Genomic DNA, 13,969 nt, shown 5'->3' with positions numbered 1-13,969 from the left:
CGACAACCTGCAGTGCCATCACCCTGGTTCTCACAGGGTTCCTTCCTTCCAGGCATTTTCCAAACAGGCCTAAGGTGATCACTGTAGGCTCCAGTGTACAGGGCACTCTGCCTTAAACAGTGAGCAAAGAGAGCCTGTAGCATACTCCAGGGCTCCAGGCTGTGCCCAAGATGCTCAAAGACCCACACTGATACAACGAACTAGGAATCAATCATTCTAATGTCTAATGTCTAATGCCAGGATCCCTGGGCTCAACCTAAGGTCGTGACCAAAACATTTGCCTCCACAAAGCATAGAAAAGACAGAAGCCTCCACACAGCTTTAACATCACCTACTACACCTCTCTTCTGAGGTGCCCAACTCCCTACAGTGGCTTCTCACCAGGAAACCCCAACCCTAAGAGTCACCAAGCCTGAAACTTCTCTGTAGCACTCAGAGCTCCCCCTGACTGAAATACCCCCCCTTCAAGCCACTCTGCCTTCCTGGGGCCCTTATTCTCAGGCTCTCCCCATTGCCAAGCAGTTCCAAAGTAGATGAGACTCTAACCAGAACCCAGGGGAGCCTAAGAAAGCTGCACTCTTAAACTAAGCTCCCTCTGTTCCCTGCAGTCCCAGTATCACCTTGGTGGTAGACATCAACTTCTGAGTCATTCTAAAATCTGTCAACTCTGCAGCATAAAAACCAAGCTCCACGCTCTGCTTGAACATGCTCACTTCCACCTCTTCCAGCCCCTGAGATGAGTCTCATGGCCTTTTCTACCAGAGGTCAGAACTGCCGCCACCCCCTTCTCATGTGTCACTGCCAACTACACTGGCCTCTCTGCCGGCACACAACTGCAGCCGGATCGGAACCAGCATTCCCAGCCACCTTCACTTCTTTCCTAACTTATGGATAACTCATTTCAGCCTCCTGTCTGGAACTACAGTGCCCAGGCACTGAACCTTGACACGTCTCAGAGACTGACAAAACCCCAAGATGTTAAATTAAAAGGCAAAAAGCCTAAGAGAGCCACCAATGTGACAGTGAAGGCCCCTGTCACTCAAGTCCTTACTGGCCCAAAATTAGCAGACATGACACATCAACACACTTAAGACACATATCCTGCACATACGCCTCTCATCCAATTATTAACCACAGCCAACAGGGGCTATGAACCCTTGAATACCAGTTGAGGCCCAGTACTAGATCATCTGGCTGCCATCACTCCTGTGGAATAAGACTCCTTATAGGTGATTCATGACATTCCTTTGACTACTTCAGAAGATCCTCCGGATTCAGCAGGAAGTAGGGCTAGGGCATAGCCTAGTGCACAGTGCTTGCCTACCAGTCTCCAGGACCTAGGTTCCCGTGCCAGCTCCAAGCAATAATGGTCCTTAGACTGAAAATGCATGGGAATACCACACACCCGTGAGTGCATGCACGCACGAGCTCTAGAAATAGTGTGAGCACACTGTGAATGAGGCTGGTCATCACTGAGAAGGAAGTGGCTTGGTAAAGTCCACAGAGGACTCTCTGCCAGCCAGAGGCTTCTTATACCTTCCCACCCACAACTCTGATAGAGATATATGAAATAGGCATAAAAACAAAACCTTTACTAACTATAAACCATAGAAAAGGAGGCCATGAATGTGAAAGACAACAGGGAGTGTGTGAACAATACAAAGGTTTACAGGAAGAAAACATAAAGGGAAAGTGATGACATAATATAAGGATCCTAAAAGATAAAAATAATAAACCCAGAAACAACCTAAAAATCCACCAGCAGACTATAGAGGGATAAATAAACCATGACACATCCCTTCAATGAAACACTAGCCAGCAATAAAAAGGAACAAATTATAAACAGATGGGTGTGAAGCACGTGCTTCACGTCACATGGATAAATCCTGAAATAAATACACTCGGTGAATAAATCCAAGGAGCCAGAGCAGGCAGAGGTGCCCTGCGCTGATGCAAAGTTCAGGGGAATGAAGACTCATCTGCACTGACAGCAGATCAGTGGCTGCCTGGGGCAAAGTTGGGGGGACATGTTATTTTGATTTTGATGACATAATACATGCAAACATAGCTAGACCTCTCAAAGCATACACTTAAACATGTGCAGCTTGCCGTACATAAATTATCCATTACAAAGCAATGAGAAAGCTATCACCACCAAGAAGCACCATTCACAGTATGAAAACCTCCAGCCCCCTTCCACTAGTGAGACACAGAAATCCTACACTGGAAGGGGACCCCAATGAACAAGAAGACTGGGAAGCCTCCCTGCAAAAGGGAGTCACTACTTCACAGAGAACACGCAGGCATGAGGCAGGATTCACAGGGGTTCAAATAAGTCAGTGCACACACAGAAAATTCTCAATAAGTCGAATTATGAATAGCGGATGATTTTTCTACCTGGGAGCGTCACTGGGTGTTGCTCTAAGGGAAAACATCACAGTACGACTAGACCCGAAGACGGTAGGCGCAGGAACGCATTCCTGGTTTACCTAATACAAAGATGTTTCTGAGCTCCCAGAAAATGAGGCACCATTCTGTAGCAGTGTAGGGGCCACGCTCCCATGTGGAATGCTTGTCCATCCACGACACATTCTGAAAGTCACAAGGACTCAGGCCACCGCCTGGCTGGTATTACAGCAGCCCCCTCCCCTATACCATCCTCTCCAGGCTGGGAGAGTATCATCAGAATGCTCCTAAGATACTCCCAGATAAGTATGCTGTCATTCCTCTGCTATCCTGGTAACAAAGGAGACTAAAGTAGGAGGCCAGCGTAGATGATGTAGCAAGATCTAGTCTCAAAAATCCCAGTAATAGGAATCATTAAGTATTTACATTCCTCATTAATTAAATTATGGCATAAAATACTTTTTTATAGCAGGGGGCACGTCAAATGAGAAATGAGAGGTCTCAACGTCTATAAGTAACTCATGCTATAACAAAGACCAGCATCTGCCAAAAATTGTATGGTGATGCTATGGAGCCAGGGCAAAGCACACCATCACGCACCACACCCATCATCACAGCACTTGGGAGGCGGAGTCAGGAGGGTCAGTAGTTGAAGATCATCCTCCACTAGACAAGAGTGTGGGGTTAGCCTGGGCAGTGGAAGACCCTGTCTCAAAATAAAGATACAGGAAGTACACTGACTTTTGTTTCCTTCTCTTCTTGTGTTCAGCAGAGAAGTAGTGATCTTGGCAATAACCTCTAAAACGATGGCCACTCCCAAGAAAGACTGCTACCTAAAGCACAGTCCCTCTATTGACGAATCTGCCTTAAGACTTTTTATGTAGACAGTACTCAAGTAAGAATAGTTTTGTTAAAGTATCTCAAACACTGAAAAGAATGAGGGAAAAGGAGGGTGTTGCTGCTGCTACTGCTGCTGCTAATGCTGCTTCTGCTGCTGCTGCTGTTTTACTTCCATTAGGACAGACACAACAGGCTCCACGTTCACACTAGGCAGTGTCCCCGCCTATGCAAGCACCAAGCCTCTCCCGGCTACCCCAGAGGTGTCTCTCCATGTCTGAGGCATGCTTCTGCTCCTAGAACTAAAAACACTTGATATGTAACACAAGTCCAGCAATGCTGAGTGTCATGGACCAGTGTCCCAGCATCAAGATGCAGACCTAACTAACACATTGCCCTGCGCAAATAAAGCATTATCACATACATCCCCAACTGGGAAGGACCCTCCATCTGCCTCAGCTCTTCAGCCTTGCTCTGCCAGCCTCTAGGGTCCAACTCACTCCACCTTCTGAAGCGAATGGTTTGACAGTATTCCTTAAATACTATTTAGTTTTTCTTACTTTTATAGGGAAAGTATGTAAGGATATAGATCTGAGCTATAACTAGCCTCAGACAACCAATAATATTCCTGCCCCCAGAAGGGATGTTTTATTCCAATAAGTTTCTGCAGATAAAATGAAACCTTTGGAAATTACGAAACTAACTGGTAGACCCTCTTCCCACCTTTTGCCAGATTCGCAAGCACCAAGAAGCTTGGGTGAAGAAGCGGGACCTTATCTAAGGGCCTGCCTCCCCCAGACACACCCAGGCACAGGATCTAACTTCAGAGTTTGGCTAGGCTACCCAGTCAGAGCCTAGCAATCACAGACATTGCCTACAAACTCCCTATCAGTATTTCACCCAACTGCAGGGATGGGCCTCCAGGGCAGCTGGAGAAAGACCAACAGTGCAGCAGCAGATGAGGGCTGGCACCGGCACAGAAAAGGCCCATCCATCCCCAACTGTAAATACCACACTGTTATTCCCCTGGGCCAGGCCAGAAAACAAAGCCATGGGCTGCAGACTCAGAAGTCAGCAGCAGCAGGCCCCAGCTATCCCTGTGTCTGGTGCTGTGGCCCCATGCTGCAGTCTGCAGCTGCCTCTCCTCTACCTGGACATGCTGCCAAAATCCCATCAGGCCGCAGGCTGGAGAGGCTGGGAGGTGGCCACTGCACAGCCCTAACCCTTGCTGTAAGCAAGACTCAGGACATGGAAAGCTATCACAGGTGGCCCTCATTGTGTGGGCAAAAAGATGCCACCCCACCCCCAGACCTGAGTAATCCAGGGGAGGGGTTCCAATGCAATACCATGAACTGGCTGTTAGGGGAGGAGGGGAGAAGAGACAACAGTGCAGCTTGAACACACGCTGCCATGAGGCCTGGCACTCAGTAAGAGCTACTTGCTCTTCACCATCAAGATTCTCCATAATGATCAAGTCACTAAGCCTGACCAGTCAGACATCAAACACCACTATCCACCATATGTTCTGTACTGAACCAACTGCATGGCAGAACTACAGATGACCGTCTGGCAACTGTTACTTTATCCCCCGAAACTACCATCAGAGTGCCATGCGCAGCCAAGAGCTAGCTGTGCATGGTGGCCCTCCAGCTTAACCTTCCAGATGAACAGACAGAACAGGGGAGAAAATAAAAATGGCCCCTCACAGCAAAGGTTAATTTGGGTGGAGGCTCTGACACAAGCACATGCATACTCCTGCCACATGTATGGAGGTCAGAGGACAATTTGCAGGAATGGATTCTCCATTAGGTTCTGAGTGATAGCACTTGGTTGCCAGCTTTGGCAACAAGAGCCTCGTTACACTCTGCCAGCGCTGGACACATTTGCTGTGGGCGCTTTCTGAACTTAAAAGCCCAACTTTAAAAAAAGAAAAAAAAACTTCAGGAAAAAGTGCATACAGAAGTAAAGTTGAGGACACTTTGACAGACAGGTGTCACCAACAGTCAGAGAAAATAGCAAACTCTTGCCAGAGATGTAAAAAGCAGGAGCTGTCAAGGTCAGGTTGAGTGCCTCACACCCACCGTGGTGTCAAGCTCCAAAAGGTGACTGTACCTGCCCGCATATAGTGGGAACCTCGACAGCCCCCCAGGAAGTAAGAAAAAACTCTCCTTTGGAGAAAACCTCCTGCCTCTCGCTTCCCCCTTCCCAGCTGCCTTGCCTGGTCCAGGTGTCAACTGTCCAGTTTCCCCGGCATCTGTCAGATCTGGCCTTAGCTCCCTTCTACGCTCCCCTCCCATCATTCTCAGTTCTATACCCACTGTCCCATGCCTTCAACAGCAACCTCCACAGTTCAGCCAGACAGCCAAATCCACACCACAGTTTCAAATTTGTGGGCCTCCTACTTTCTCCGTGGCTGATCTCGAAGGCCCCATGGCAGCATTTCCGTGCTTGTGCTGATCACCTGAGATGCAGGCATTCAAACCACCCTGCCTACCCAAAGCTTTTTATCCCTGGGACCCGCCCCAGAAGTTGTCTCCTCCCTAGGCCTTCCCAGACCACCTCTTTTGAGTTCCTACATACCCTTTCTACAGCACATCAAAAGAGCTGTATAACTGCGCTGGTAGCATCAGAGCAGAGCAGTTCCTAATGTCTGAGGCAGCATGCCTAGAAAGCAGGCCGGGTTGCTTTTCCATCTCTCAGAACAGCAAGCTTCCTTTCCAGGCTTCCAGAGTTTAATGTGCAATGTCAAACCTAAGCTAACAGGCTGCAGTGCAGGCACTGAGCTAGGTACAAAATTCCCCTCTGCCTGCCTTCTGATGGGAGGGCTTCTCTCAGCAGCCTGCTAGCTCCACAACAGACAGTGTGACATTTATTTTGACTGCCTGGAAGCCAACGAACTCCTGGTTCTCAGCTACACTGTGAAAATCTGAGGTTGCCAGAGAGCTGAGCTGCAGACAGTGACAGTATTCAACTCCGTCCTGTGAAAGCAAGAAAGGGCAGGGATACATGTGCCATCTATGAAGAGCCTGGACTTGGTACCCTCACATCATGCTAGGCAGTCCTCCATCTGCCCTCGGAGCCCTGGGCAGGCTGAGCTAGTTAATCATTACCTGGCTTTGATTAAGTCTCCTCTTCATAGAGAGCAATGTGAGGTACCATAAATGCTGTTTAATGGAAACAGACACACCAGTGGCTCTTGGAACGGAATTCTTCTCTCTGGATAACACACAGGAAGCCTGCAGAAGGCCTGCCTGCACTCAACCTTCCCGGGAAAGATCTGCTTACAGCCCTGCAGTATCACACTCAGATGTCTTTCTCCGGGCCTTGCCTTTCTCTGACCTGCTTGATATGCAAAGGGCCTTGGCTATTTAAAGCATTATATTTAAAAACCATGTTTTTACACTGACCCAAGCCCTGGTAGGCTCCAAGAACAACAAAGCAGGACTTACTGCCATTGTCGTCAGAATCCTCACTGCTGCTGGGAAGGCGACCTCGTTTCATGATCTCCCTGGGAGACAGCAGGCAGCCTGCAAAGCAATGAGACAGCACTTAACCCAAGATGGTAACACGCGATCATCAACTTGTGCTTCAGATGGCAGCCAGGATGCTGCAAACAAAAGCAAACACAGGGCCTCAAGTAGCATTTGAATTGCAAACAGTGAAAAGACCAAAGGCACATAATTAGCTGAAATCATTAACAGACCAGGTTAAGAGTCAGGGGGGAGGAGTGGTAAAGTCACATGTGGGCAGGTCTCCCAGAGGTGCCACCCTTCCCTCCACAGTTCCCAGACGTCACTACAACTACTCCAGGAGTCTCTTCAGCCCTGGCAGCCAGCACTACAAAAAACCCTCTTCAGCAGTGAGCACTGCTCCCTCAGTCAGATCCATGCTCTGTGCTAGTTGGGGGGCAGGGACAGGGCTGTGCCTACTGCTGTGTTTACAATACTGCACTGGCATGATTAGGCTTCCTTGGCAAGACCTGCTAAAATGGGCCCCAAATTTTGCCAAAATGAGCTATGCAACAAGCTGCAGCTCTATAAAGAGCCAATGGGGTGATGGGAAGAAACCCATCTTCATCTGCCTTCCCCAACCCCTCAGAGGTGCCCAGCTGGAGCTGGAAGGAAGTACAGGCTTCAGGAACCCAGATCGGGATCCCTTCCTTTGCTTCTCACAGTGACCTGCCCAAGGTCATACTAGACAGGGAGCCCCCACTCCTTGTTACCCAAATCCTTTCAGGACGAGTATAAATCAATTAATAACCAGGTGTATAAATGCCCAGCCTACCCAGCCAGCGCTCCGTCACACCTCAGTTCAGAAAACACTGCCTTCATGAAGAGAACAGTGGGCCAAGACTACACAGTTGCTGAACTTGTACAGATCTATCAACAGTGTTCCAACAAGTCAAAAAAGCTTTTCTAAACTAAAATTATTGATTGCCTTGATATTTGTGGGACCACAATCTTACTGCCAGATCAATGTCTCCCAAAGAAAAGGGAGAGCTTTTCAAGCCAGTAGAACAGTAACCCTTCACCTCCCCATCCAGCCAAGCCTCCTTGCTGGGAATCTCCACAAACATAGTGAGGTTTGTTTCCAATGAATGCGCAGCACAGAGGAGCAGTGTGGAAAGCCACTGCATTAGAACAAGGCAGTAATTAAAAACCCCAAGTTCCACTCTGGACAGACCTGTAAAACGGAAGTCAAAAGAGGCAGAAAACACCAAACTATAGAGAACAAAATATGTCACTTTGGCCTAAGGTTATTTTGAGTTGCCTTCTTCTTGCCTGATCATAAGTTTACCTTTTGTAAAGGAAATTTCCACTTAGGTCCCCACAAAACAGCTCTTACTCATACCCAATCCTCAATTACCATTAATCTCCCTAGACGCTTCAAGGGCCTCTTTCCAAGCCTCCCCTGGCTGTAGTCCTTTCGCAATGTATTTTAAAGAGTGGCACGAGGGGCTGGAGAAAAGCACTGTGGGCAAGGTAACTGAGCTCTTGCACAGGACCAGAGCTCAGTTACCTGAACCCACTGTGGGCTGCTCACTATCACCTGAAACCCTGACTGCAGCCTCTGTGGGTAAGGACATTCCCATGCTCACACCCACATTCAGACACATAATTAAAAATAAATCCTTTAAAAATACAATAGCTATCATCTCCATATCTAATGCCGTGGGGGTGCTTTTCACTTTTAAAGTGACACAAACCACACACACACACACACACACACACTAATGTTTATATGCCTCTATTCCTGTAACTTCTGTTGTCAACAATTCACATGCTACCACATCGGACCCGGATGGGGTGTTAAGTGTTTACAAGCCATAGGACTGGAAAGTATGCTTCCCCTTTTGGAATAGAGATTCAGACTCCTGAACATTAGTGCAATAGTCTACATGTTCCTCCAGAGAAACTCGCCGATTTCAAAAGTTTGTGAGCTCTTTTGTTTACCAACTGATTTGCTAAGATCAGCTTGAAGGGGACTGTAGTAAGACTGTAGGCTTAGTTGGTAAAGTGCTTGTAGCCCAAGTGTGAGGACATAATTTTGACACCCACAACCCACATAAAAAGGCAGGGTTCTGCCGGGCAGTGGTGGCGCACACCTTTAGTCCCAGCACTTGGAGGCAGAGGCAGGTGGATTTCTGAGTTCGAGGGCAGCCTGGTCTACCGAGTGAGTTCCAGGACAGCCAGGGCTACACAGAGAAACCCTGTTCGAAAATCAAAAAAAAAAAAAAAAAAAAAAAAAAAAAAAAAAAAAACAAAAGGCAGAGTAGAGAACGAAGGACTCATGGGGGCTCCCTGAAAGACCGATCAGCCTACCCTAATCAGTAAGTCCCAGGCCAGTCAGTAAGAGACCCTGTCTAAAAAAACAAAATCAACAACTTCTAAGGCACGCATGCGCAGTAACACATACCAGAAAGGAATCTACTGTAATTACCTAGTGAAGTCAAAAGCCCCCTTCAGAGAAGCCCCACACACATTCTGTGGGCTACTGGGCTACCGGTTCCTTCACAGTCCTAAGATCCACCCACTCATTCTTCCCAGAAAGGGCTCTCACCTGTAACTCTGGTCAATCTACAAGCAATCTACAACCTGACCACTTGCGTCCAAAATGTCCACGGCTGACACACACACCTGTGACACTCTCCCACTTGCAATGGCTGTCTTCCCTGCCATCCATGTGCTAGAAGCACCAACTGCTGACAGCTAGACTCTCTTCCAACCTTCTCAGGCCACCCCTGCTCCCCAGGGACACAGAGGGAGGAAACACCTCTCCTCACAACAGCTTCACCTCTCTGAAGCCTGACTTAGAGTGTTTTAAAATTTGAAAATCGCCACCTGAAAGTGGAATTCCTAAAAAGTAACAATGTGATGTAGCCCAGGCTGAACAAAGTTCACCACCTCCCGAGCAGGTGAACTGAGAGTCCAGGAGACCCAGAGAACTTGCCTGCTAAGCAAGGTAGTGGGAGTTACTCCATCCTCACTGGCCCGTCAACTTACGTTTTCCTAAACAACGTGGGGAGACCATCAAAATGCCTTCATCCCAGACTTCAGACAAAAACCTCAAACTAGACTGATATTCCAAAATTCAAGCAAAAGCACAAGTAAAATTAGTATTTTCCTTCTGATGAATCCACTCGTATTCACCCTGAAGACCCTGCGTAATGGAGCTGAGAACAGTGGGCTCTGCCTGTGGTGGGGTTAATGTTCAGCAACAGTCCCTCCTCTGTGACTCTAATGCACTTAAACCTTGACATTAGGCTGATTTCTCTCACCCAAGGCTACTTACTGTATCAGAAAATCAAAGCCTGAGTTACTATCTTTAACACACACACTAGAGGCTATTCGTTGCAAGCTTCTGTCCACTACAAGCCAGCAGAAGGAGAAGAGCCTCTATCCCTGGTATCTGGAGCACAGGCTGGCTGCAAACTATGCCACGGTAGGGAGCTAAGTGATAATCAATTGAAAGGACTCCTCGAAGCACTCCAGAGAAAGTAGTAAGATGCCCAACAGCAGGCGGAGCAAACACCTGAAAAGGTGGGGCCTGGCTCTGCGGAGCTTCTGGCCTACAGGATCAAGAAAGGCAAACAAGAAAAAACCAGCAACCCCAGTGCTCAGTGGTGAACACTAACAGGATTCTGTATGAACCCAGAAGGCTGAGGGAACTGAGGTAAGACATCAAGGTAATGTAACCAGAAAGGAAGAGCATCTCTGCATGACTCCAGACACTATCTCCAAACTCCAGACATTAATGGTTTCCTTAACAGTGGAATCCTTTTCCTTTTCTCATTTAGTGTGTTCGGGTGTTTTGTCTGCATAAATGATGATGCACGGCATACATGCCTGGTGCCTGAGTTCACGAACAGGTATAAGATCCCCCAGAATTGGAGTTATAGATGGTTGTGAGCCACCATCTATAACATCTGAGCAACAGAAAACAGACTAAAACAGCCACTTCACCTAGATGTCCTTGCCACAACCAACTACAAGAAATGACCCACCCCTGGATGTGCTCAAGACCCACAAACCCTCCCTCTCCAGTCTATTTGAACACCAAAGTGCAAAAAGTGCCCAGAACCCTTCCCAGCTTTACCCAAGCATCCGTCCTAGGAAACTCCCAGACACCACCTTGGATGGACCAGGCCTCCTGCCATCTAGGTCTCAGGTCTCAGCCTGTGCCAAGGATGCTCTGCAGCCTTTCCAAGGGCTAAAAGTTCAAAGACCTCAGACATCACCCTGCACCCTTAACTCCACGCAGCTTACTCTGTACCACCTAGTTCAGCAATTTTCCTCTTGCTAAGTTGCTGTTCAAGATCATTATTTACTTTAATAGTTAATGAGCAGGACATGGTGGCATATGCACGTCAGCCCACCACAGGAGGCAGGATTCCAAGCTTATGGACAGACAGTCCGGGCTTAAAGAGATCTTCTCTCAAAACTGCACACATGGGCCATCAAGATGGCTTAGCAGGTGAAGGCACTTGCCACCAAGTATTAACCTGAGTCCGAAGCCCAGAACCTACCTGGTGGACGGTAAGAACTGGAGCACACATACACAGGAGTGTAAGTTCGCCCATACACACACAGACACGTGCACACACACATACATAACCACGCACACTTGGTAATAAAAAAGTTTAAACACAGTAACAATAATGGAAAAGAAAAGACAAGACAGCAGATTTCTTCAAAGGAGATGGCAGCACCCTAGGAAATGAACAAGATGAGTCTTGCAGTGAGGGCAGAAGATGAAGCCAAGGCAGACGAGCACACAGCCCAGCTGGGGAACAAGGCAGAATGTGGTGAAGCTCCACAGGGACTCCAGGAAAAGGGCTCTCGCTCAACCAACTTGGTAAGATTAATGAAGAAGCCCAGCCAGGCAGGAGAGTTAGTGCTGGGTGCCTCATGCAGGCGGCTTTTTCTGAACTGAGCAGGACTCTCCCTTTTTATTTCATGTGTGTAGTGTTTTGCTTGCATGTATGTCTGTACACCTCTGGTACCAGAAACGAGAATGAGATCCCCTTGGAACTGGAGTTACACACGCAGAAATTTGCATCTGGGAATTAAATCTGTGTCCTCTGGAAGAGTAGCCAGTGCTCCTAAGCCCTGATCCCGCCCTCCATCTATCTTTCTTGTTTTTAAACTAGTTTTTTTAAGTTAGCATACAGATCAATGGTTGCATTATGGCCTTTTTCCACACTTGGGTCCTTATCCTTGGTGTTTATTTGCCCCCTCCCCCACCTGCCCTCTTCTTACTGGTCCTCTTCTTCTCTCCAGACAGTACCCCCTCTGCTTTCATGTCACATGTATTCCATTAGCCTTTGGCTCCCCTGTTCCAAGATTTCTTCCTTTAACAGGGCTGATAAGGACAGAGAGGAAGACCCAAACCACTCTGAGATCAGAGAACAGCCTGATAACCTGTGTCTACCAGCATGCAGGGATCTTGGTTCCCTGCAGTGTGCCCCTGAAGATTACAATTCCTGGAGAAGAGTGACTTTTTTATAATGCCACCAAACCTGGCTTTAATGGATCCAATGTACAGGAGCCCAGAGTCCACCTGCTGTGAGAAACATGACAGCTAGATAAAGTACTAGGTAGTAGGCCCATCATGTGGGACACTAAGAAGTCCGGTCCTTCCTAGAGAGCTAAGGAGATAGCTGGCCAATGACCCCAAACTGGACCATTAAGCGGCCATCTGGCATCTCTGTTCACTGTTCATTGCAAGGTGAGATGCACCAAGACAGCTGGACAGTTGTGGTGGGAGCTCAGGGCACCACTCCTGGGGGAAGGGGACAAATACATTCAATCTGTTGGATGAACTATAACAGTCTTTACCTACACATCAACTCCAAGAAAACTACACCAAGTAGAAGGCTACAATGTGAACAAGTTTTATACTGTTGCCTTCCTAGATGCGGTAACCCTGTGTGGTTAGCAAGGTCCCTCAAAACCTTCAAACTTCCTTGAACTGAAACTGAGGAAGCTGCCAAGCAGTAAAAGGAAAGAGCCAGCAGATGACTGCTCTGCCCTAAAATAGCTCTAGAACTGGAGTCACTGAGTTCAGTGGCCCAAGGGTCAGAGGAGAAGAAATTTTACCAAAGATTAAAGAAAGGGGGTTGTTCAACACTATTCCTGGGAAAAGGGACTCACAGGAAGAGACAAATCAGCCAGGGCTGGACCGAGCAGGGACCATTTATCAGGCCATAAACTCTACAGCTCTAATAAGGATCACACCCCAGTGATTTTACTATCTTATGGCTCATATGCAAAAAGGCTGTCTTTTTCCTCAAATGTCAATTTTATGCGCTACGTCTCCATTGTTATTTATATCACTGGCAAGAAGTTCCAGAAGGGACTCAATTAAAACCTCCACACACTTCCTGAGACAATTATCACCCAGTTCAGTGCAACGCATACAGAAATTGCCTCCTGGATAAATGGCTGAGTCCCTGCACATGACCGCGGCCCATGCTTGCAGGCTTGCTCGCCTTACTCACCAGTCAGGTATCGAAGTGACCTTTAACTGGAGCACCATCTGTTATGCTAGTGTGAAGCATATTGGTGTCCTTCCATGCTCTGTCAGTGAAATGCACTCTCCCAAGGCATGTGCTGTCAAACACTAGGTGACCTTACACAAAGCTGAAATCACACCAGCTACTCTGCTGTTTGCCCGTTCGCACATTTCAGTATTAAATGATGATGACTGACCTGCAGGTTGCAATTGTGAGCCCCTAAAAGATTCATGTTCCCCATCCCCAGGCCATCTTCTTCTGTTCTGAAGAGTGTACAGCTTTCTAAGCAACCAGATGCACACAGTAAAACCTGCCTACCTGTCTCTAGATTAATGTGAAAGAAACCAAGTGTTATCTTAACTTTTAAGGCAATGGGGCATAAAATTACCAAAACTAATCCATATGCTCAAGTCTAATACAGTGACAACAGCTTACACATTTCCCGTTTTAACTACAATGAGAAACCGTAATATATCTAAGCCAAATCTAACCCACAAACAATCAGGAAGTTAAATAGATCCCAGTTAAACTTACAGGCACTGCAGTCTAAATATTTCAACCAAAACAAATGGGCTTTTTAAAAACTTTAAAGAAAACGCTGCCCAAGCTACTACAGGGCCGTGCTGTACAGCTGACGTCAGCAATAAGGATGGCCTCCAAAAGAGAACTCTGCCGACTGAGCCAGTACCCACTCCCGTTTCTAGTGGTGCA

The 13,969-nt window shown here is 47.5% G+C and overlaps 1 protein-coding gene across 6 annotated transcripts in view; it reads right to left on the bottom strand.

Moving 5' to 3' along the window:
- Jade1 (jade family PHD finger 1) overlaps positions 1–13,969 on the bottom strand; it is a 61,584-nt gene that overhangs the window by 28,558 nt on the left and 19,057 nt on the right. For all 6 annotated transcript variants that reach the window (XM_031376702.1, XM_031376699.1, XM_031376700.1 and 3 more), the window contains exon 2: positions 6,693–6,770. In XM_031376702.1, the coding sequence (XP_031232562.1) occupies positions 6,693–6,744 (52 nt within the window). In that variant the 5' untranslated portion in view covers positions 6,745–6,770. The remainder of the gene's footprint in view (positions 1–6,692; positions 6,771–13,969) is intronic.

Source organism: Mastomys coucha, unplaced genomic scaffold (assembly GCF_008632895.1).
Source record: "Mastomys coucha isolate ucsf_1 unplaced genomic scaffold, UCSF_Mcou_1 pScaffold17, whole genome shotgun sequence".
NCBI lineage: Eukaryota > Metazoa > Chordata > Mammalia > Rodentia > Muridae > Mastomys > Mastomys coucha.
The sequence above is the reverse complement of the archived record's forward strand: the minus strand, read 5'-3'. Positions and strand labels throughout refer to the sequence as shown.